Source organism: Theropithecus gelada, chromosome 8 (assembly GCF_003255815.1).
Source record: "Theropithecus gelada isolate Dixy chromosome 8, Tgel_1.0, whole genome shotgun sequence".
NCBI lineage: Eukaryota > Metazoa > Chordata > Mammalia > Primates > Cercopithecidae > Theropithecus > Theropithecus gelada.
In genome coordinates this window covers 122,355,556-122,379,633 of record NC_037676.1, presented here as the reverse complement: position 1 = coordinate 122,379,633, position 24,078 = coordinate 122,355,556, and the positions used below count along the sequence as shown (strand labels likewise).

Here is a 24,078-nt window from a genome sequence, read left to right as displayed (position 1 = left end):
AAAAAAAAAAGGCTTCCTACCACATGAGATTGGGGTTGCTCACTATTATGTAATTCGGGAACCTGGAACTCTGTGGGGGTCTTCATTGCCACTGTAGGAACCCTACCTAGAAATAAAGCCATCTCAGAGGAAGGCAGACCCAGGAGATGGAGAAGCAAGAGAGAGTAACTGATACTGGATTGAGACCCTAGGTCCAGCCATGCTTCAGTTACATAAGCCAGTACAATTCTTTTTGTACTTAAACTAGTTAGAGTGTGTTTCTACTGAAGCGAAGGATTCCTGACCAATGTGCTGCCTAGAATTTTTCAGTAAAGGTAGGTCATAAACTAAGGAGAAATGAAGTATAAAAAAAGAAGAGAAATGAATCGCACATAGACTCTGAGAAATAAAACAGTATTTCAATTAGCTCTACTGAGGACCGATAAATAAATGGTGGGAATTCCGAATTTTATAACATAAATTGGGTTCTTACATTTAAGTGAAAACATTTAAAATATGTTACAGATTAGTAGTATTCCCAGTGGAGAGGAATCATGTCTTATCTGCACTGTCATGGTTTCAACTAAGTCAATTAATACCACTTTTTAAAAACAGAGGTTTTGCCTAGGTTTTCTTCTAGGGTTTTTATGGTTTTAGGTGTTATGTTTAAGTCTCTAATCCATCTTGAGTTAATTTTTGTATAAGATGTAAGGAAGGGGCCCAGTTTCAGTTTTCTGCATATGGCTAGCCAGTTTTCTCAACACCATTTATTAAATAGGGAATCCTTTCCCCATCACTTGTTTTTGTCAGGTTTGTCAAAGTTTAGATGGTTGTAGATGTGAGGCGTTATTTACGAGGCCTCGGTTCTGCTCCATTGATCTATATATCTGTTTTTGTACCAGTACCAAGCTGTTTTGGTTACTGTAGACTTGTAGTATAATCTGAAGTCAGGTAGTGTGATGCCTTCAGCTTTGATCATTTTGCTTAGAATTGTCTTGGCTATACAGGCTCTTTTTTGGTTCCATGTGAAATTTAAAGTAGTTCCTTCTAATTCTGTTAAGAAAGTCAGTGGTAGCTTGATGGGGATAGCACTGAATCTATAAATTACTTTGGGCAATATGGCCATTTTCATGATATTGATTCTTCCTATACATGAGCATAGAATGTTTTTCCATTTGCTTGTGTCCTCTCTTATTTCCTTGAGCAGTGGTTTGTAGTTCTCCTTGAAGAGGTCCTTCACATCCCTTGTAAGTTGGATTCCTAAGTATTTTATTCTCTTTGTAGCAATTGTGAATGAGAGTTCACTCATGATTTGGCTCTCTGTTTGTCCATTATTGGTGTCTAGGAATGCTTGTGATTTTTGCACATTGATTTTGTATCCTGAGACTTTGTTGAATTGGTTATCAGCTTAAGGAGATTTGGGACTGAGACGATGGGGTTTTCTAAATATACAATCATGTCATCTGCAAACAGAGACAATATGACTTCCTCCCTTCCTATTTGAATACCCTTTATTTCTTTCTCTTGCATGATTGCTCTGGCCAGAAATTCCAATACCATTTAGGACATAGGCATGGGCAAAGACTTCATGACTAAAACACCAAAAGCAATGGCAACAAAAGCCAAAATTGACAAGTGAGATCTAATTAAACTAAAGAGCTTTTCCACAGCAAAATAAACTATCATCAGAGTGAACAGGCAACCTACAGAATGGGAGAAAAATTTGCAATGCATCCATCTGACAAAGGGCTAATATCCAGAATTTACAAGAAACTTAAATAAATTTATTAAAAAAATCAAAAAGTGGGAGAAGGATATAAACAGACACCTTTCAAAAGAATACATTTATGCAGCCAACAAACATATGAAAAAAAAAAAGGCTCATCATCATCGGTCATTAGAGAAACTCATATCAAAACCACAATGAGATGTCATCTCATGCCAGTTAGAATGACAATCATTAAAAAGTCAGGAAACAACAGATGCTAGAGAGAATGTGGAGAAACAGCAACACTTTTATACTGTTGGTGAGAGTATAAATTAGTTCAACCATTGTGGAAGACAGTGTGGCAATTCTTCAAGGACCTAGAACTAGAAATACCATTTGACCCAGCAATCCCGTTACTGGGTATACACCTAAAGGATTATAAATCATTCTACTATAAAGACACATGCACACGTATGTTTATTCACAATAGCAAGGACTTGGAACCAACCCAAATTCCTATCAATGATAGACTGGATAAAGAAAATGTGGCACATATATACCATGGAACACTATGCAGCTGTAAAAAAGAATGAGTTCATGTGCTTTGCAGGGACATGGATGAAGCTGGAAACCCTCATTCTCAGCAAACTAACACAGGAACAGAAAACCAAACACCACATGTTCTCACTTATAAGTTGGAGCTGAACAATGAGAACACATAGACACAGGGAGGGGAATATCACACACTGGGGCCTGTCAGGGGATGGGAGGGTTGGGGAGGGAGAGCATTAGGAGAAATACCTAATGTAGATGACGGGCTGATGGGTGCAGCAAACCACCCTGGCACGTGTATACCTATGTAACAAACCTGCACATTCTGTACATGTGTCCCAGAACTTAAATTTTAAAAAACAAACAAACAAAAAAAAAACCCAGAAGTTTTATTTAGTACTCCAGAGCACTGAAGAACAAATAACTGCATGCACAGTGAGATCTCAATCATTTAGAAATGGGTTCAACAAGTCCTTTTCTTCTTCTTTGGCTCTTTTCTTCCTATTTCTTCCCCTTTGATCTTTGGAAATTTTAGTGTCCTACAGTTTTACCAGCATGATTATGGGTGTGACTATCTTTTTTGTTTATGCTCTTCAGAACTCTGTATGTTCATGTGGTACCTTTTCTAATCTACCTATTTTCCTTGTCATGGTTTTTCATCTCTTCTTTCAAATATTTCTGACATTAGTAATCATATTGTTATTTATTATATAGCCTTTTTTTTTCTTCTTCTTCTTCTTCTTCTTTTTTTTTTTTTTTTTTTTTTTTTGAGACAAAGTCTTGCTCTGTCACCCAGACTGGAGTGCAGTGGCGCGACCTCAGCTCACTGTAACTTCCACCTCCCAGGTTCAAGTGGTTCTCCTGCCTCAGCCTCCAGAGTAGCTAGGATCACAGATGTGCACCACCACTGCGGGCTAATTTTTGTATTTCTAGCAGAGGCAAGGTTTCGCCATGTTGGCCAGGCTGGTCTTGAACTCGAGACCTCAAGTGATCCAACCTCCTCAGCCTCCCAAAGTGCTGGGATTATAGGCATGAGTTACTGTACCAGGCCCTTATTATATAGTCTTTATGTAATGATTCCATAATTAAAGTTCATAGATTTCTGAGGCCACCACTTTTGTGTCTTCTGACTCTTACTTATGGCACACAGTTTAGTTCTATGTTTTGAAATTGTGAATTGCGAACTCTCCTTTGGCATTGTTTTATCAGGTCTTGGCTCAAATGTGATTTTGTGTTTGCTTCTGCTAGTCATTCCATTGCTTTTACCAACTGAAGCCATTTTTATATTAATTTCCTGAGTGGGCAGGCCTCAGAGCACATGGTAAACATAAATTTGGATACCTAAGCTGTGTGTGGCACAGGCCCAAAGTTATGCATTCTCAAGACTCTTCCCTCACTCAGGGCACAGGCATATACAGAGTGGCTTCCTCAGGGACCCCCTGCATGGATAAGGAGCAATTTTCTAGTTTACCCTGATGTTGTTGCTGAAACACCATGTCAAATGTCTAGATAATAATAATTATAATAACAATGAGAATAAGGTAGAGAAAGTGAGAGGAAGAAAAGAAAAGTGAGGAGGAGGAAACTGGGAAACAAGAAGAGGAAGAAGCACTAATGGAGCATTCTCTACGATCCAGGTATCCTTCAAATCCCTTAATGCATAAATTCTAGTCCACACTTACCCCAATGTCCTGTTTATGATTGAACCCAGTTCTTTCCCCTTTAGTCTAGGAGTAGAGTCAGGTTCTTGCCAGCACTAACCTACAGGACCCCTCTAGTTCCCTGTACTTTAGCTACCTTCTAGTGCCTACCTAACGGAAATTAAAACCCTAACAGTCCCATTTTTACCAACTTGAACTCACAGTCCTGGGTTTGCCAGATCTAAGTCCCACAGTAGCTAGTGGAAAGGTGTTAACATTTCAAATCAATCTCTTGACTGTGAGCCAAGAACCATAAAAGTATTAATGGGAGGTGAGAGATCCCAGTCAGTGAAAATATACCTCGAAAATAATCATGTGCCCAGGCTACACTCAACCATAATGACTGCATAATTCAGAACTGGCCCTTCTCCAAGAGAAGGCATTGGGCACATGTGTTGAGCCCCTGCTAGACTACGTAAGCTCCATGAGGCTAGAATTCTGCTTCCCATGCTCACCACTTAATCCCCAGAAACTAACTCAGTGCTTGACACTAGGGGATAATTACCAGCTCTTCTATGCATTCATTATCAAATCAATAATATAAACCATTGCCCATGATGATCTTAGCTCTTGCAAAATATACATGTTACTAGTAATAACAAATACTATGCTATTTATATATGTATTTAAACTGTTTTATGCATGTAGTAAATGCTATATATAAAATATGTGGCACTTACTATGTACTAGGCATTTTACACATTTTAACTCAATCCTCACAGCTAACTCTTGAGAGTTCTCATGCTTCAGGTAAAAAAAAAAAAATCAACTATGGGAGTATAAGAGGTAGAAATGTTCAAAGGTAGGCATGTGTGTGTGTATATATATATATTTTATGAGTATAGCCTATGCAATTATGAAATAGCAAAATAGAACAGTTGTCCTCAGAAAAGCATTTCATTACTTTTTTAGTGAAGGATTGTGTGCCAACACATTCAAAAATTTTTAAACATCCTAAGACAAAGATAAACAAACTTTTTCTGAAAAGAGCAAAACAGAAAATATTTTAGTCTTTGCAGGTCATATGATCTCTCTTGTAACTACTCAACTCTGATATTGTGGGAAGGCAGCCATAGACAATATGTAAAGGAATGAGCATAGCTGTGTTCCAATAAAACCTTATTTTAAAAAATAGACAGAAGACTGAATTTTGCCCATGGGCCATAGTTTGCTGATTTCTGGAAAGAATAATTTAAGCTCATCTCATTTTTCCCCCAGAAAGTGAGAGCACTGAGATTCACCCCGACAGTGTAGGGACTACAGTATTTTTAAAAATCCATTAAAAACAAAACAAAGAAGGCTGGTGATCTTAATTTTAAAAATCACTGAAAAAGAAGAAGAAAAAAAAAACCCTATGCTGTTTTTCCTATCAGTCTCTTAATCATTTCCAATCAGGTTCTGCATTCTTGTGCAAAACTCCAAAAATGATTAAAGAAAGCTGTTTGGACAATGATGGAGAAATAGCCATTAATGCAAATGTGCCAATATTATGCTCAAAGGCAAATACCACTTTTGTTTGTGAGTTAATTTTGGATTATTAAAGAAACATGTACAGTAGATTGGAAACAAGTTAAGTATTTAACTGCACAGCCACTTCTGTTAAGGATCTTAACTCTGTGCATTTAAACTAAAATTGTAAAATATGTATAATATATCTGATTGTATCTGAGCCACTATCAATGTAGACACTTACACAAGAAATCACAGATTTCAGGGAAAACAAAGAGCAGTATAGTTCAATGTGGATCATGAAAGCACCACGACTTGGAGGAGCGGCTTATGCTAAGGGTTGCATAAACGACCTGGTTGGGGTGGAGAGGGGGCATCTTTTATCTCCATTGGGTCACACTAATGCATCCCCCTCCACCTCCTAGGAGCTGTAACTCTGTCCTGGACTGTCACCATTGTTTATAACTTACTTCTTAAGACAATTCTCCCACATAACCAGCGCTCTCACAAAGTCCTCACTGCCCTCGCACACACCTCATAGAAACCCTCACCTGAAAGAGGAAGATACCTATTTTCCACAAACCTCTTGAAAGTTCTTGCCCTACCCCAAGTCCTCATCACTACAATAAACCCTTTGAGACAGCGCCTGCCTGAAAGTGGGCTCAGAAAGAACTCTTCCATAAACATATGTTCAGACATATCTTCAGTGAGGAAGGAAATGGACTGCTTATGAATCTTCCTTCTCCAAATGTGTATTGGTATTTATTAGAACATGTGCCAATAGTAGCCTCACTCTTCCATTGTCTACTTCTTAGTTTTAATTCGTTTCACTCAATCCTAGGTTTTGGAAAGGAAAGAGGAAGGTGCATCAGGGGAAAGAATACAGCAGTTAAGACACTTTAGAAATACATAGCTATAGCTAATAAATTCTGGAGCCAAACTCTAATCCACAAATGCTTCCATAGATTTCACCTTAAACACTGTTGTCTAAGTGGGAAAAAAAAAAAGGCAATCCAAACACGCAAACTTCCTTGTAAAATTCTCCCTTAAAAATATTAACAAATCTGTTTGTTCTTACACAAAGAAACACACAAAAGATAAGACGGAAACTAACACATTTGATTATATAGGAGGGGCAAGCAAAGTTGGATGGAAGGAATAGCAGACGTGATACTTCTTTTTCAGTGTCATCCTTTTGTAGACTTTTCGACTTCTGGAAATGTGCCAATGTTTTACATACTCACGGATTAACTTAACTGTTCCCTATTAAAATAAATAACAAAACCACAGTGAATAGGGAAGAAAAGAACTAATCCAAGATCCTTTTGAATACAGATATGATATACTTTAGAATAAAAGCAAACATTGAACTCAAGTTAATAGATTTGTTTGTCTTTTTGCAGTATGCACAGATTAGCAGTTCTAAAACTATTTCTATGATTGACCATTTGAGTAGATATATTAAGAATATTGGGAGTCATGTTTCTCACTCTCTTGAAAGGGGAGTTATAAATATTAGAAGAAGGAGGGCTAAAATAAACCCTGTGATATGGGCAAGAGATAGATATAAGATGCAGTAAGATAGATAGATAGATAGATAGATAGATAGATAGATAGATAGATGACAGATAATAGAAAGATGATAGATGGATGATAGACAACAGATAGATGATTGATAGATGATAAGTAAATGATAGATAGATGACTGATTGCTAGAGAGCAAGAGAATGAGAGACAGACAGAGAGATAATGGTATGACACTCCAGAAGCAAGAGGCACGGTTAGTACCCACATTTTGGTTGCAAAATACTATTCTCCACAAAAAGAAGCCACGATTCTTGGAAGAAATGGTTCATTTTGGGGCCAGGTAGAAAAAATACAAGAGCTCAGAATGTAAAGTTTGTGCCAGAAAGTAAGAAATAACTTAAAGAATGATGGGAACATATTTAAAAGACATAAGAGACAGCATGAAATAGTTCCCACCTAGCAAATCTGGAACAATTTGAGCATCATAATAAACAATGATAGTAATGATTATAATCCACTCAAATAAACTAAGAACCTACCAGTCCATATTCATATGAAAAGAAAAACAAGTGTGGGAGAAGGGAAAAATCTTCTTTACAGTAGAATGCCAAATAATAAATGTAGAATGAAAAATGGAGTTAGAAAAATTACCATTTGAGAAACATCATAATAGTTACTGACTCAGGCAAGAATCAATAGATGCTAAAGCAAGTAGGTGAAATTTTAATGAGAAACAGAATATTTACATGTCTCAAAATATCTCATCATAAGCTACTTACTTACTGCAAGGGAAAATATATATCTGGTAGATTTCACCTTAACCAGAAATTTATCAATCAAGACATTAAGTTGTAATAGTCATGCTGGAATGGGAGACAAAACCTTAATGCATTCAAGGTGGGAAGTTGGACTTGATAGTTCTTATGTAAAGGAGGCACCCTCACAGGGCCATAGCCTTACAAATTGTTGGACTAGAAAAATAACTGCTTTCTAGCAAGGGAGATGACAAGGAAAGGGTTTACATTGGCCTAAGCTCTATGTGGAGGAAAACTGTCTCTCCTGTGAATTTGTAACCATGGACAAGCCGTGAGTATCTTAAGACAAGAAATTAACATAAAGTGTTTCCAGGTTGGTAGCAACCAAAATGCCCCCTTCTGAAGGAGCTCACCCTTAAGACATGCTGTGAAGAATTTCCACACGAGTCCACAAGCCAAAGTGACACATCATACAAAGAAACCAGCCCCATGAATGAAAGTCAGTATAAACAAGTAACAAGAATTTAACCCTAACCGGGTGTGGTGGCTCATGCCTGTAATCCCAGTACTCTGGGAGATGGAGGCAGGTAGATCACCTGAGGTCACAAGTTTGAGACCAGTCTGGCCAACATGGTGAAACCCTATGTTTACTAAAAATACAAAAATTAGCCGGGCATGGTGGCGGGCACCTGTAATCCCAGCTACTTGAGAGGCTGAGGCAGGAGAATCGTTAGAACCCAGGAGGCAGAGGTTGCAGTGAGCCAAGATTGCACTACTGCACTCCAGACTGGGCAACAGAGAAAGACTCCATCTAAAAAACAAAACAAAACAAACAAAGAAAAACACACACACACACACACACACACACAAATTTAACCCTAAAATGCTTTAATAATAGAATTATTGAATTCAGAATATAAAATAATCATGATTAAAATATCAGAATGATTAACAATTAAAAAGGAACCAAGCACCATAAAAAATTCCTAGCAACCTTGAAAAAGAAGCACATGTAATTTCTAGGAATAAAAGATTTCCCCATTGAAAAGAACAGGCTAAAGAGTAGATTAGAGAGAGGAAGAGATCTAGTGTCCTAAAAGACAGATATAAGGAACCCAAAATATCATTCGTAAAATCAGAGAGGTAGAAAATATTAGTATTAAAAGACATAGATTGTCCAAAGAAACTGTCATAAATCTAATTGAGAGAAAGAATATGAATATAAATTATTGAGAAAAATAATATTTAAAAAGTTAAAGGTCAAGAATTTTCCAATCCTGGTGAAAGATATAAATCTGAAATCTGGAAGCACAAAGAAATCTACATCTGGGCTGTCGATAGTGAAGCAGCAGAACCCCAAAGATAAAAGACAGCAAGCCTGAAACGCATCCAGAGAGAAAAGAGAGGTCACCTACAAAGGAACAACCCTTAGACTGAAAACACACATCTCAACAAAGCAACAGGAGCCAGAAGATAGTAAAATGTCTTTGAAATGATTGGAGACAACTCTCAATCTCGTACCCAGCTAATCTCTCAATAGTGACTACAGAGTGAAAATATTTTTGCACGAATAAAGATAAATTTATCACCGCAGATCTTCTATGAAGGAAAGTGGATACATAGAGAAGGTCTGAGATGCAAGATGAAATGGTGAACAAAACAACTTCGTGGGCAAATCTGGACAAACACTGATTGTTAAAGAATATCTATAATAACTGTATTCAATAATATATTTGAGAGACAAAAAATAAGTTAATGTATTTTTCAAAAATGATGTGTAAGACGGGAGAGTAATAGTTGAATATAAAGCATTATTAAATTCCGTATTCCGTATTATAGGGAAATAATAAAGATATTGATTAGGATTAGACTATGTTAGCTTTTCCAGGTCAGTAAGGGATAAAATGGATTTAAAGAAAAAAGAAACTTGGTCAATTTTAAGTAAGGTATAATGGGGGGAAAAAAGATAAGAAAAATGTAGGATAATAGCATAAAATAAAAAGTAAGTCCAAAATTATCAGTAACATCAACACATTTAAGTAAACTAAAGCTATCAAGTAAAATACAATGATTGTAAGATAATTTTTAATGCAAATTAATCTACTTTACAAATTACTCATCTTGAACTTGAGACACAAAGAGAATGAAAGTTACAGAATAGAGAATCAATGCATTATGTGAGTACTAAATAAAATAAAGGTGATATAGCTATATTAATATTAGATAAAATAGTCCTTGAGGCAAATATTGAATTACTAAGAATAAAAAGAATCATTACAAAATATGAAAAAGAAAAATTGACTAGAAAAATATAATAACTCTTATTTTATTTGTATCTAGCCGTAAGTATTTAAAACAAAATTGCCAGAGTTACAAATAGAAATGGGCAAATACCATCAAGGGAAATTGAAATGCACATTTTTCTCAAGGACACATGGAATGGTTTTAAAAACTGACCACATTTAAGTAATAAAATGCCTCAACAAATTTCAAAGAATATTTCTACACACCCCATTCTCTACCCACAATGCAATAATTAGACATCAATAATAAATAAATGTCTTCTTTTAAAATCTCCAGATGTTTAGAAATTAATAGCATATTTCTAAGTAACTCATGGATCAAGGGAGAAAATCTAGTGAAATTTACAAAATAGTATGAACTACAGCATAACAACACTACATATCAATATTTTAAAATGCATATAATAGAAAAGAAAAATTAAAAATTAAAGTGTAAACACTCAACTCAGGATGTTAGAAAAAAGAAAATACAATGAAGTACTGGATATAAAAGCATAAAAAGATATCAAGAGAAGCTATAAAAATATATATATGCAGCAACTAAATAACTTGATTCCAAGGTATATACTCTAGAAAAATTCTACCACATGTACAGGAGACATAAGCAAAGATACTTACAACAAATTAATTATAGCAAAATAATGGTAACATCAAGAGTGGAAGGGCTAAATACATTGGAATATATTTATCCAGTGGCATTCTATTCTACACAGTAAAGAAAATGAATAAATTGGCTCTACATAAATCAACATAGATAACTCAAAAAAGTTTAACATTAGATTTAAAAGTTGCAAAGGTATACATCCATTATAATAAACTGCATATAAATTTGAACTTCGTATAATTAAATATGTTTTAAGCTTGCAAATATATATGAAGTAGAATGATAAAGACATATTGGAATGTTAAAAACTGACTGCAGCTTAGTGGCAGCCTCCTACAAGAGAGGAAAGGGAATTTATGGGGATAAGTAATGAGTTTTAACTGTATGGTAATAGGTTTATTTTCTTAATCTGGACAAACATGTTTATGACATTATTTTTATACATTTTATATCTAACATATTTAATATGTTGTAATAAATATAAATATAAACCTGCACATCATTAGAAGAAAAATAGGCAAATGTTTCATGTTAAAATATTAGAAAACCAAGAAATGCATCAAAATTCAGAGTAAAACATTTGTCAAGGATTTTTTTAATTGTATTAAAAATTATCAAAAAGATGAATAAAGTTGCAAGGCAAATTATACACCAGGAGAGAATATTTGCAAAACTACAACAATATGTAGAAAAGGGTTTCATACTCAAAATATTTAGAAAATTTTTATATATTCATTAAAGAAATAAAGACAACACAAAACAAAAATGAACAGGAAAAATTACAGATGACCACTAAAGATATGAAAAAATATTCAGCCTCACTAGTAATCAAAAATATGTAAATTAAACAAATGATATAAAATTGGGGAATTTTTTCAATATTAGGGATTTCAAATGTTGAAAAGAACATATGAAATAATCCCTGTTACATATTGTTGGCAGAAGTACAAATCACTGAAAAAAATTTAAGTCGATATTGATAGAGCCTGCCATCTATCAATCTGGCAGGCTAAAATTTGCTTATCCTTTAACTTCGCAGCTCCACAGTTAGAAATATGCTGTTACAGCATGTTTGTGATAGTGAAAATTGGACAACATTAAATGCTCATCAAAAGGGGAATAACCAGCAGGGTGCCATGGCTCACACCTGTAATCCCAACACTTTGGGAGGTAGAGAGAGGTGAATCACCTGACCGAGACCAGCCTGGACAACATGGCAAAACCCCGTCTCTACTAAAAATACAAAAATCAGTTGGGCATGGTGGCATGCGCCTGTAATACCAGCCACTCAGGAGGCTGAAGCAAGAGAATCATTTGAACCCGGGAGGCGGAGGTTGCAGTGAGCCGAGATCGTGACACTGCATTCCAGCCTGGGTGACAGAGTGAGATCCTGTCTCAAAAAAAAGGGGGTTGGGGGGGACTAATCACTAAATTATAATAGTCTATCCCATAGAATACTATCTGGCTATTAAAAAGAATGAGGTAGACTAACAATAATAACTAACATTATTCAATGGCAGGCAATGTTCTAAGTATTTTACCCATATCAATGCATTTTATCCCAAAGAACTCTATGATCTGAATCCCATTCTCCACATTTTGCAGATAAGGAAATAGAGACATAGACATTTGGATAACTAGTATAAGATCACTGAAAGTGGTAAAGGCAGGCTTTGAATTTAGGCAGGCAAGTGGGAGAGCCCATGCAATTTACACTGGGTGATCCTGCCTCCTATATGAATTGGCATGGATAGGTTTCCAAGTGAAAAGGTATGCACAGAACAAGAACTATGATAGGCTATACATATATGCACCATTCTAAGAAAGGTGCCCTAAAGGTCACCTGCCATGCCAAAGGGTTGAGGGTCATCTTGTGTGGGAAAGGAAGGAAGAGTACAAAGAGGCCACAAGCGATCTTCATATTAGACCTGCACTTCTCAGATGGGACCAGGAACCACATACGTGAGAATTGCCTGTGTAATTAAAACAACCCAAATCCCAACATGAGTTAATCAAAATCGTCTCTGACCTTCTGGTGAAGATGGTCTACTCCCATTTCCTCTGTCCACAACTTTGACTCTGGGCTTTGGATCCTTTCTTTTTTCTAAATCTTTAACTGGAAGAAAAGTAGAGAGACAGCACCGTGTTATATTAAAGTCTAAAAGAAAATGTTCAATGACTTTTACTAAAACCCTTGAGAGCCCTAAAGTATTTACAGAAATGAGCTCCATGGTACAAACTCATCCCCAAATATTAGAACTGCTCTTTTTTTTTTTTCAACTATGTCATGAGAAGACACAGAAACACCTAAGGAACTACTTTGGCTGAGTATGCACTATGGGCAGATGTATCACACATATTTAATCCTTCATAACTGCTGTAAAATCAGCATAATTATCCCTAGCTTATACATGAGGGAATGAAGAACCAGAAAGCTAAAACCTATTTCATAAAACCAGTTAAGTGTTGGCACGGGGTTAAAGCCATATCTTTAAGTCTCTGGACTTAGCCTATGAGCTTGGTCCCCATTCTAGAAAGATCTTAACCATAAATAGCCTCATTTGGAATTGCTCCATCAGCAAAAAAATAAAAATGAAAATGAAAAAAGTGAAGAGCCTTATAATAATTCCTTTTCAAACTTAAAAAAAAAAAGTTTCCCCATTAATAAATGGTAGTTTTTTTACGGTTTTAATTAGAAAATTTCAGGGACCAAAAAATGCCCCATGGCCTTTTAATAAATTCGTATCAACCTACACCATTAGCTTAACTTTCCACTGCATTCTCTCCTTAAAACTGCACAGCTGCTTTTCTGCCAAATAGCACCTTAGGCTGTTTGAAGCAGTCCAAGAGCCTGCCAAATGGCAGTGGTTTCTGCACAAATAAAACACCCCGTGAAAATGCAGAAGTGAGCCAAGGTATTTCGTTTAATTGCTACATTCATTTCATGGAAGTCACCAAATGTACTGGGGGGTAAGCTACATAGGGGAAGCAATGATTTCCTCTGAACCACCCTTGCTGCCTTCTCCAGGATATTGTTCCATTCATCCTGTCTTTATCATATCCTCCTCCTCTTTCTTTCCACTGTCTTCCATTGCTTTGCTGAAATGGTTTGAGATTTGTCATTTGCCAAGGTCATGTCACTCTATTATTCCTTTTCTTAGAAACCTTCCTTGACTTTCTGCTACGCAGAGATTAAATTCCAGGATTTAAAACACAATTTTAAAACATTTTAAAAATAAAAATATAAGATGCCTTGATCCTGATATGTATAAATTTTTATAACAATTTTTTTAAAACTTCATTCACCGACTTCTCTATAAGCATTGGCACTTTGGAGCACCCCCACCACCACCACCGCCCCCCCCACCTTCCACACACACACACATACACACTTAAATTCTTTTCTTTCTCAGTTTTTACAATGGCTTTATCCTGGTTTTCTCCTGTTGACCACTCCTTTTCATTCTCATTCTTTGGGCTCTTTCTCTATTACTATTCATGAAACACAGTCATATACTAAGAGTGTCTTGTGTCTCTGTACAACCCGCTGTAATTTTACCACCCCACAATTTAAATTCTCACCTTTTCATAGATAATTCCCAAATCTGTATCTTCAATCCCACCCACACATGTGCTGTCACCCCAAATTACTTGCATTTTCGAAAACAAAATATGTCTGCAACTTTAATATGAGAAAGATCGTGCTGAGTGATGCTGGAGGTAGAAATAGTTCTAGGAAAGACCAGTAATAAATTTAGAGGTAGAGACTTGGAGAAACTTCCCTTTTGAGTCAGACTTCCAAAGAAAGGCAGGAATTTGCAGGCAAAGATTGACAAAACACATTTAAAAGAGAAAAAAATTTTCCAACATAGAATGTGGTGAATTCTTACAAATTTCATGTTGCCTCAGCATCCATTTTAAATGTAAGTTGGACTTACTCATACTAGAAACAGGCTCAATCACCCTTGACACAGTTTCTGGTCCTACAACATACCCTAAACACTAGTTCCTAAATGTGGTTAATCCAGATTATCCGACTTAAACAACTGCTCCCTGCCCATCTTTCAAAGTGTAGTTCAAACGTCACCTTTCCAGTGGAGTTTCTGCCAGTCTCTATTTGGGAGTTACTCTTACTATTCATTATTCTCTCCTAGACCTATTTCTACCTTCTACTCCCTATGGGAGAGCCGCATACAGCCCACCTGACTGGCGCCACTGGCCCTCATTCTCTGCATGAACTGTGCAGATATGCCACATTGACTGCCTCCCAGTCACAGTGTGACCTCTTGGAACTCATGCCTGCTTGATTTAAATGCCCCAATTAAAACCCTCCTCAAAGAAACCTGAGGATAATGCCCTGGACCCCAATAAAGACCCTGGCTTATGGGTGCCCCCACTTCTTGTGCTCCCTGACCTCCATGGGTGTGGCCTCCAGGCATACCATATAACTCTCAGGACCTGTAAGTAATAAAACTTTTACTTCCATCTCATGTCTCTCCTAATCATTGGAGAGGTGCCCTCCATATTTAAAGGTACTAAATTAAAACACAGAGCAATAAAAAGCAGTCTATAAACAAGAAAAAATAACAGCCATTATGGAAGCTGATCCACTATGTCACATATAAGATGTAAACATGTATGTTGACCAAGGTGCTGTCTTCCTCATGTAGGGGCAAAATCAATTGGAAAACAGATAGTTAACAAGCAAAATGGTATTTCTTACGACAACAATAGCTACCATGCTCTACTATGTGGTGAAGTAAGCTCATCTGCACAGTAATAGGCATATCATCACCCTCATTTGCAGGTGAAGAAACTGAGGCTGGAAGTGGTTGAACTGCTTGTGGCAAATTTGGAGTCATAACACCTATTAGATCAGATCTGCCTTTCTGTCTTAGAAATTCAAAGATCATTTCTTATGTTTTACTGTGTATCAAAATATGAACTCATAAAGAATTCAAATCCCTGCACTAAAAGCAAACTTAGAGCCACAAGCTTTATCTTGATCACCACTTTCCTGGATCCAACCACGGAAGTTTTCTAGGAAGAGACTAGGTTTTAGCTCCATCTCACAGAGAGCAGGCATATAACTGAAATGCAAAAGGAAAAAGAAAGCTATCCAAGCAATTTTCATTTTATTCTTACAAACTGCTATTTGGGCAGAACAAATCCCTCTATCCTGCCAATAAAAATAACACAGCTAGCTAACCGCGGTGGCTCATGCCTGTAATCCCAGCACTTTGGGAGGCCAAGGCGGGTGATCACAAGGTCAGGAGATCGAGACCATCTTGGCTAACACGGTGAAACCCTGTCTCTACTAAAAATACAAAAAATTAGCCGGGCGTGGTGGCGGGCACCTGAGTCCCAGCTACTCGGGAGGCTGAGGCAGGAGAATGGCGTGAACCCGGGAGGCAGAGGTTGCAGTGAGCAGAGATCGCGCCACTGCACTCCAGCCTGGGTGACAGAGCGAGACTCCATCTCAAAAAAAATAAAAAATAAAAAATACACGCTTGCATATTATTTATCTAGCTAACCAGTTATACAGTTTCTCTACAGCTATCTTAGCAGAGTTAAGCAAGATGGAAACAAATCAATTTCCTTTTAAGTGTTTTGAAGAAGTAGCCTGGGAAGATTTATATGACTCTGTGTTTCTTCCACTTTTCAATCGGTGGAATATTTGAAATAATCAATTGCAAAACCTCAGACTAGAGAAAGATGAGTATTTTCTCCTTATCCCTTTTACTGCTTCTCACAAACTTTAAGTGAAGTTATTTCAGCTACTCATGCAGGAATTTTGGAGGCCAGAAACTAAAGTGCAGTGCCAGTAAAATGAGACAGAAGGCTAATTTATACCAAAAATAACATAAAAAGCTTTTCTAAAGCTCCTGGACAATGTGAATCTCAAAAGAATGTAACATTTACAACACGTGTATGCCCTGCTGACAGGTGAATTTGCCAGATGTCTTTGTTCAGAAGTTTCAAGAGGTAACAAAGTTGTGTGTTCTTTTAATTTTTTCAAAGATTTACAAAATATTGGGTTGGTGCAAAAGTAATTGCAATTTTTCCAATTTAAAGTAATTGCAAAAACTGCAACTACTTTTGCACCAGCCTACATGTCTCACAAAACATTACAGAGAAGAGGAAGAGAAAAAAGGGAGGGAAGAGGTGTAAAAAATCTAGATAGAACATTGCTGCACACAAAGTTCCAGACCCACCACCACACAGATTTATGGATTCATCTTATCGTAGGATTTTAAAAGCTATTGTTTAAAATTTAGAAAAAAAATCTATTTGAAATGATGTCTACAATTTGCTCAAAAAATAATAAGGAAAAGGGTTTGAGGGATAGAAGAAATAAGACTGGCCATGAGCAGCTAATTGCTGAAGCCAGATGACGGCTACTTAGGAGTTCATTAAAATATTCTGATGATTTTTTATTATGCTTTAAATTGTCCTGAATAATAAATTGGGCTTTTAAGAAGAGTTTCTTTCAGCAATGACATAACAGAAAGTTAACTAGGCTAGGCCTCTTCTGTTTGTATTCACAATACAAAAAAATTTCATCCTTCATGTTTGAAACACCACTTTCAGGAAAAGGGTGTTGCTGCAGTCTCTGGTCATTAGAATATAAGGTCCATATGGGGCAGGGATTTGTCCTGTGCCCAAGTGCCTAGAAAACAGTCTGGCACTTAATAGGCATGTGAAATACATTTGTTCAATGAAAAAAAAAAAAGAAAAGAATGAATGAATGTCTCCCGAGAGACAGAAGAATCAGGGCCTGTGTAGATCTTTATTTTTTATTTTACTTTTTGTTTTTGAGACGGAGTTTCACTCTTGTTGCCCAGGCTGCAGTGCAATGGCGCGATCTCAGCTCACCAAGATCAACCTCCACCTTCTGGGTTCAAGCGATTATCCTGCCTCAGCCTCCTGAGTAGCTGGGATTACAGGTGTGCACCACCACGCCTGGCTAATTTTGTATTTTTAGTAGAGACAAGGTTTCTCCATGTTGGTCAGGCTGGTCTCGGACCCCTGACCTCAGGTGATCCACCTGCCTCAGCCTCCCAAAGTGCTGGGATTACAGGCATGAGCCACCGTACCCAGCCTGTGTAGACCATTTTTAAACTCAATCTAAAGAAATGTTTCCTAACGAACTCTGTGGACATTGATTGGACCATTGCAGAGCTTTCGCTCCCACTTAGAATGTCCTCTGCACACCCTGTCATTTCTCCAAATGCCCAATTTACTATTTGAGAACTGGCTCAAACGTGAAGCTTTCCCATGTCTATCCTCTCCACAGCCCGTTACTGGGGCAGAGAGAGTACCTCTCTTCACAGAGTCCTGTATGTACTCTCTCCAATACTTCTCACATTGTATTTATTGACAAACCAGCTTATCATGGAGACTGGCATAGAACGGTCCCTATGTCAACTGATTAACAATAGGAAAGAATTAAATTCCCTGTTGCATAGGTTGTTTTAGTAGAGGCTGGACTGGCACTTTCTGGGGATCCTATAGGGGAGGTGCAGGCATTATCCATTCAGACATTCATATTTATGGAGCACCCATTATATGCCAGGCCTATAATATGCAACTGTGATACAACGAGAAATAAAAATCATTGAGTTATAGTCTTTGCAAAACTTGCAGGCTTGTGGGGGTCACAGAGAAGTAAATAAGCAATTACAATATGGTGTTATAGTACCAGAAGGGAAGCTCTAGATGCTAAGAAATCACATAGGAGAGATGTCTGGGTAAGGTTCAGGAGCCAACATTAAAAAGTTCATTGGAAACTAAAGCACAAAGGGTAAGTAGGAATACAGCAAAATGGGGGAAAAGGAAGGGTAGGAAAGTATTAGAGATCAGAGGAATTTGTTGAAGGTAAGACTGAAGGTCTTCTAGGATCTCTATAAATCTGAAAAATCTAGAATTTTAAGTTGTAGAATATATATCACAGACTCAAATCCAAGGCTGGGACAGAGTCCTGCAGAGGTACTTTCAGAACTGTAAATACATACTTCTGAATTGGCCTTGAACTGGCTTGCTTTCTTTATCTTTATTGTATGCAATAATTTGGACTGTGTAATTCTGGTCTGGCATAAGGCCTTGAATAATTGCTTTAGTTGCAGTGTTCTGGAGATTCAGCTGGTTAGTTTTTCCACCTATAATAAAAGAGAAAAATAAATCAGTTCTAAGAAATAAGGTTCACTGTGAACATTAAGAAACTTTATTAGTTAGCAATAAAGGTGTTAAACAGTGAAGGCATTTTTTGAAATGTGTTTTATTGTATATATTTTAAATTGTATATATTTAGAGTGTATATCATGATTTTTTTACATACATCAAGAGGTGAAGATATTTTAAAATAGATACAATGGTATATATGTGTATTGCACCTAATTATAATATAGTTTCCATCTTTATTTTTAGTTGTACTCTTTTTATATTAGATAACTAACAATTGTCAGAATTAGAGAAAATCAAATTCACGAAAATATTTCATCATAACACTCTACTGCTTTTATATAGTAGGAAAAGCCATAGTACAAGCTTACAAGACAGCAAGCCCTCAGCATCAGATATACTCTTCGAGGAAAGAATTTCACTTAAAAGTGAAGAGAGAGGCTAGGTGCAGAGGCTTATACCTGTAATCCCAGCACTTTAGGAGGCCCAGGTGGGTAGATCACCTGAGGTCAGGGGTTTTATACCATCCTGGCCAACGTGGTGAAACCCTGCCTCTACTAAAAACACAAAAAATTAACCAGCCATGGTGGTGTTGGTCTGTAGTCCCAGCTACTCAGGAGGCTGAGGCAGGAGAATCGCTTGAACCCAGGAGGCAGAGGTTGCACTGAGCCGATATCGCGCCACTGCACTCCAGCCTGGGTGACAGACTGAGACTCCGCCTCAAAAAAAAAAAAAAAAAAAAAAATGTGAAGGGGGAGATATGGGCAGGCCGAAGGTAATTATTGACACTGGAATTTTTTTCTAGGCCTCTCTAAAGTGAGTCAGAGCATCCTTGAAACATGAGCCATTTAATTATCTTAAATCTGACCACAAATGGCTCAGGATGCTGAAGGAACCACTCATTGACCGGCTACTTAAAAGTTGGCTTGGTTCATGAAAAGATTTCAAAATCCCATTACCTCTCCATCAAATTAGACTGACATCTAAGGCTTTCTTGAAAGTGCTGATGATTAAATACTCAACTTTTATGCAGAATTCCAAATTTTACTTTTCTTCTCTAATTTTTGCCTGCAATTACTGTGTCTGAGAAAAGGAAAATTAATTTAAAACTTCTGTCTCTCTAGCAGTACCAGCAAGAGAAGTCTGAAATTTGCTGAATTAGTCAAACATAATACAGATTATAATTTAATCATATGCTAATAAAATTAATATTTTTAATTCTGAAATTTGATGCTGCTATTATCTGTGCTGCCTACTACTGGAGGGCAAAATGGAGTCTTTCTCTTGCCAAAACCCATTTCCTTATATGCGTTTATGCTCAAGATGTTAAATCTGGTTTCAGGAACTTCTGTCATTTAAAACTCATCTACTGCAAAGTGCACCTAATATATCTTTCACAATGTGTGTTTCACTAAAAAAAGTTTCTCGAAAAACAAACCCTGTATATTACAGTCCCTCTTTGAGAGTTCTGGAGTGTATTGTTTTATTAAAGGCTTTGAGATTCCTGAAACAAACAAACAATAAAAACTTTAAACCTCTGTTTAAACTAGAATTTCCAAATTTATTTGACCATTAAACTATTTAGCTGCAAAACCGTTATTAGCATCCTACAGAATACCATGGAACACGCTTTCAGAAAGGCTGGCATAAACAATAGTTGGATCATGTCTCATAGTGTTGAAACAGCTATAAACATTTTGTGGCTAAATGTATTTATTACTTTTTATTTACTATGTTTAATCAAATAGATGCCAGATTGTCAAGCCTGATTATCTTGGATTGCTGCAGTAAGGACACTGTGGAAAATAAACTTAGCATTCACGAAGAAATACTTTGCTTACATTCCCAATTTTTATTTTGTCATGGGAGATGTCTAAGCAAGAACTACATATCTACTTCTTGGGTGCACTCTTCAAGAGGGGATTGAAGGATTCAGATGAAGGTTTGTTTCAGAGGCTACCCAAGTCACTCTTACAGTTCTATGATTCCCCAATAACACTTGCTTGGGGGGACTTAATAGTTTGGTATTATCAGCAATTAATCAGAAAAAGTTAAGCTACCAATCACCTGAAGGAAAAAAATTACCTTTCAAGATCAGACATGGGGGCTTCTAAAAAATAGTAACTTGTATTTTGACCTTTAGACTCATAAATGTTCAAGAATCTTTTAAATTTATATTTCCCATGATAGCTTATTTTTAAAAATAAGCTATATTTTTAAAAATCAAATAAATTCCAAAATTGAGTCATACTCCAAAATGAAAACTCTGACCCAGGCTTGAGAATATTGTTTTCCATAAGCAAGTCACTTCTGTACGCCACCATGGGAAAAGTGGACATCTGGCATTGCTCAACCAGAAGTCATTCTAATGAGCCTACGGATAATATTTCTTAATAAAAGATATGTCAGGCCATGTGCGGTGGCTCACGCCTGTAATCCCTGCACTTTGGGAGGCTGAGGCAGGTGGATCACCTGAGGTCAGGAGTTCAAGACCAGTCTGGCCAACATGGTGAAATCCCATCTCTACTAAACATACAAAAATTAGCCAGGCATGGTGGTGGGTGCCTGTAATCCCAGCTACTCAGGAGGCCGAGACAGGAGAATCACTTGAACCTACGAGGCAGAGGTTGCAGTGAGCCGAGATCGCGCCTCTGCATTCCAGCCTGAGCAAGAAAGAGCGAAACTCTGTCTCAAAAAATTTTAAAAATTTAAAAATAAATGAAAGATATGGCCTTTTGATGACCAAGCAAGAAACCAGGTGTTTCATCTGCTTGTCTTTTTGGAATGTTTATATCAAGTGCTGAGTAAGACGTCCACATTAATGAACAATACAGCATCTGTCTCCTTCACTGTATCTTTTGGGAAAAGGTCTACCACTGAAAGGAGTCTAGTTCCATATAACCCTCTTTATCACCAAGAAAAAGAATAATTACTATATTTACATAAATATATATTATACAAATATGTATTATTAAGTATTTATTATGTACTGTGCGAAAATGGATCCTTGGAGAAGTAATGGGACCTAAAAGCATCTTTATGATAATCATAGGTAACATTTACTGAGCACTTACTATATGGCACCACTGTTCTAAGGGCTTTATATTTATTTTAGTCTTCACAACTGGTACTTCCCAAATTTACTGTGCATAGGAATCACCTGGGGATCTTTTTAAAATTCAGATGCTGGTTGAAGAGGTTGAGGGTGGAGCCCAGTAATCTGCATTTCTAACAAGCTCTCAGGTAATGCCAATGCTGCTGATCCCAGATCAACCTTGAGGTGCAAATTCATAGAAGACTCCACGGGGTGGGTACAAATATTGTTTGCTCATTGCATAGAAGAAACGTGAGGCACTGAGTGATCGACTGGCCTGAATCACACCACTTATAAGTGACAGAATCAAGTTTTGAATTCAAGCAATCCAGTTGCTGATCCCATCTTCATCTTCCTAACAACCAGGTAACAGAGGCAGTTTCCCTACATGGTCTGTATTATTTTAGCTTATTATATTCGTATAATAAAAACGTAAAATATGAGAAAGAAAAATTCAACTAAATGATGCTGAAAGATACTTCATTATTTAAAGACACTTAATTTAAAGCATCTTTAAATAATGAAGTATCTTTAGGCATCATTTAAGCATCAACTTTAAAATAAAGATGCTTAATCTAAAGCGTCCTTAAATAACTACTCATGATCAAAAAATGTGTTCATCTTATGCTTTTCCTGCCTTATCACTTATTTTCACAATATCCACTTAGCCTTTATAATTTTAATGTATAATGCTGAATATTATTCTGTTGAGTTAATTAATCATAGTTTATTCAACTAGTCAAAACTATTGGACACTCAGGTGCATTGTATATTTAAGTTCCAATGAATTCAAAGTATTCATTTCTATGTCTAAACAGAGAAAATAAAACTTGTTGACTGTCTGATAATTTGGTCTAAAAAGAACTAGAGCCAAGAGTCACTCTTTACTCTTTGGGGAACATTATTACCTTGATTAGATGGTAAGATTTTAAACGCTAAAGATAAAACAAAAAGCTTTCAAATAATCCCAACACAGTGCTTGGCACTACATGTTTTTAGTTACCTGTGCATGAAAAGTTGCTAATGCTCTACAAAACACAGTCAATTGTTTTTACCTGAAGCTGGAGTCACAAGAAGTTTGTAACCACCAAATTTCCCTCTTGGAGCCTTCCATGAAATCTGTATACTGTCATGAGATATTATATTATATCGTAACCTTGTGGGTGGAGCCACTGAAAACGAAAAACAAAAATGATGTAAACATTGTAACATTTAAGCTTCTATTTGTTAAATCATAAAGTCAAAGTAGTATAACCAAAATACACACAAAAGACTACATCAGCCTCAAAATATGTATTTTATATATATATATGTTTTTTGAGATGGAATCTCGCTCTATTGCCCAGGCTGGAGTGCAATGGTAGGATCTCAGCTCACTACAACCTCTGTCTCTTGGGTTCAAGCAATTCTCTGCCTCAGCCTCCCAAGTAGCTGGGATTACAGGCACGTGCCACCACGCCCAGCTAATTTTCTTGTATTTTTAGTAGAGACGGGGTTTCCATCTTGGCCAGGCTGGTCTTGAACTCCGGACCTCATGATCCACCCGCCTCGGCCTCCCAAAGTGCTGGGATTACATGCATGAGCCACCGTGCCTAGCCATAATATATATTATTTTTTAAACCCCATTAATGAACTGATCAGTTTGCAAGATAACACAAACCTAAGGGCATTTGTTTCTTACCCAAGGGATATCCATTTGTCAAACAGTAGTGACCTTATGACAAAGAACTAAGACCAACTGTTAGAATGTAATACTCTAGCCTAGTTTAATAATTGAAGCCAATTTTGTAAAATGCTTTCATTATGTTACAAGGATAAATTTTTCTCCTTGAAACATGTAAGCTTCTATAATCTACTCTACTGAGACCTGTTGTATGTCCTTAGGTTTTTCACTTTGGTAATTCAATATTTTTGATTGATTATATGATAATTTGAGACTGCTATTATGGATATATTATGGTAATAAGATATTCATTTAAAAACATTGGAGAAAATGATTGTAAAGGCATTCAGGACCAAGTAAAAGATAATTATGTTTTATAAACTTGGATCCAGTTTTCAAGGATAGCTGATTTATATCTATCAGAAAGATACAAAGCACATGGTCATGAATCAGCCCAGAATGTTTTATCTTTTCTGACAGTTTACAAAAACGAGTAGAGCTGTATTACTTTTTGTGTAGGTCATTCAAACTTCAAAACACATTTCTGGGACACTACACAAATG

The 24,078-nt window shown here is 36.7% G+C and overlaps 1 protein-coding gene across 1 annotated transcript in view; it reads right to left on the bottom strand.

The window, feature by feature from the left end:
* The window catches only part of COL14A1 (collagen type XIV alpha 1 chain), a 242,278-nt gene that overhangs the window by 188,953 nt on the left and 29,247 nt on the right, over positions 1-24,078 (bottom strand). The window contains exons 3-5 of the mRNA XM_025394901.1: positions 22,908-23,024; positions 18,593-18,736; positions 12,607-12,693 (exon numbers count right to left, since the gene is read on the bottom strand). Coding sequence (XP_025250686.1) covers positions 12,607-12,693; positions 18,593-18,736; positions 22,908-23,024 — 348 coding nt within the window. The remainder of the gene's footprint in view (positions 1-12,606; positions 12,694-18,592; positions 18,737-22,907; positions 23,025-24,078) is intronic.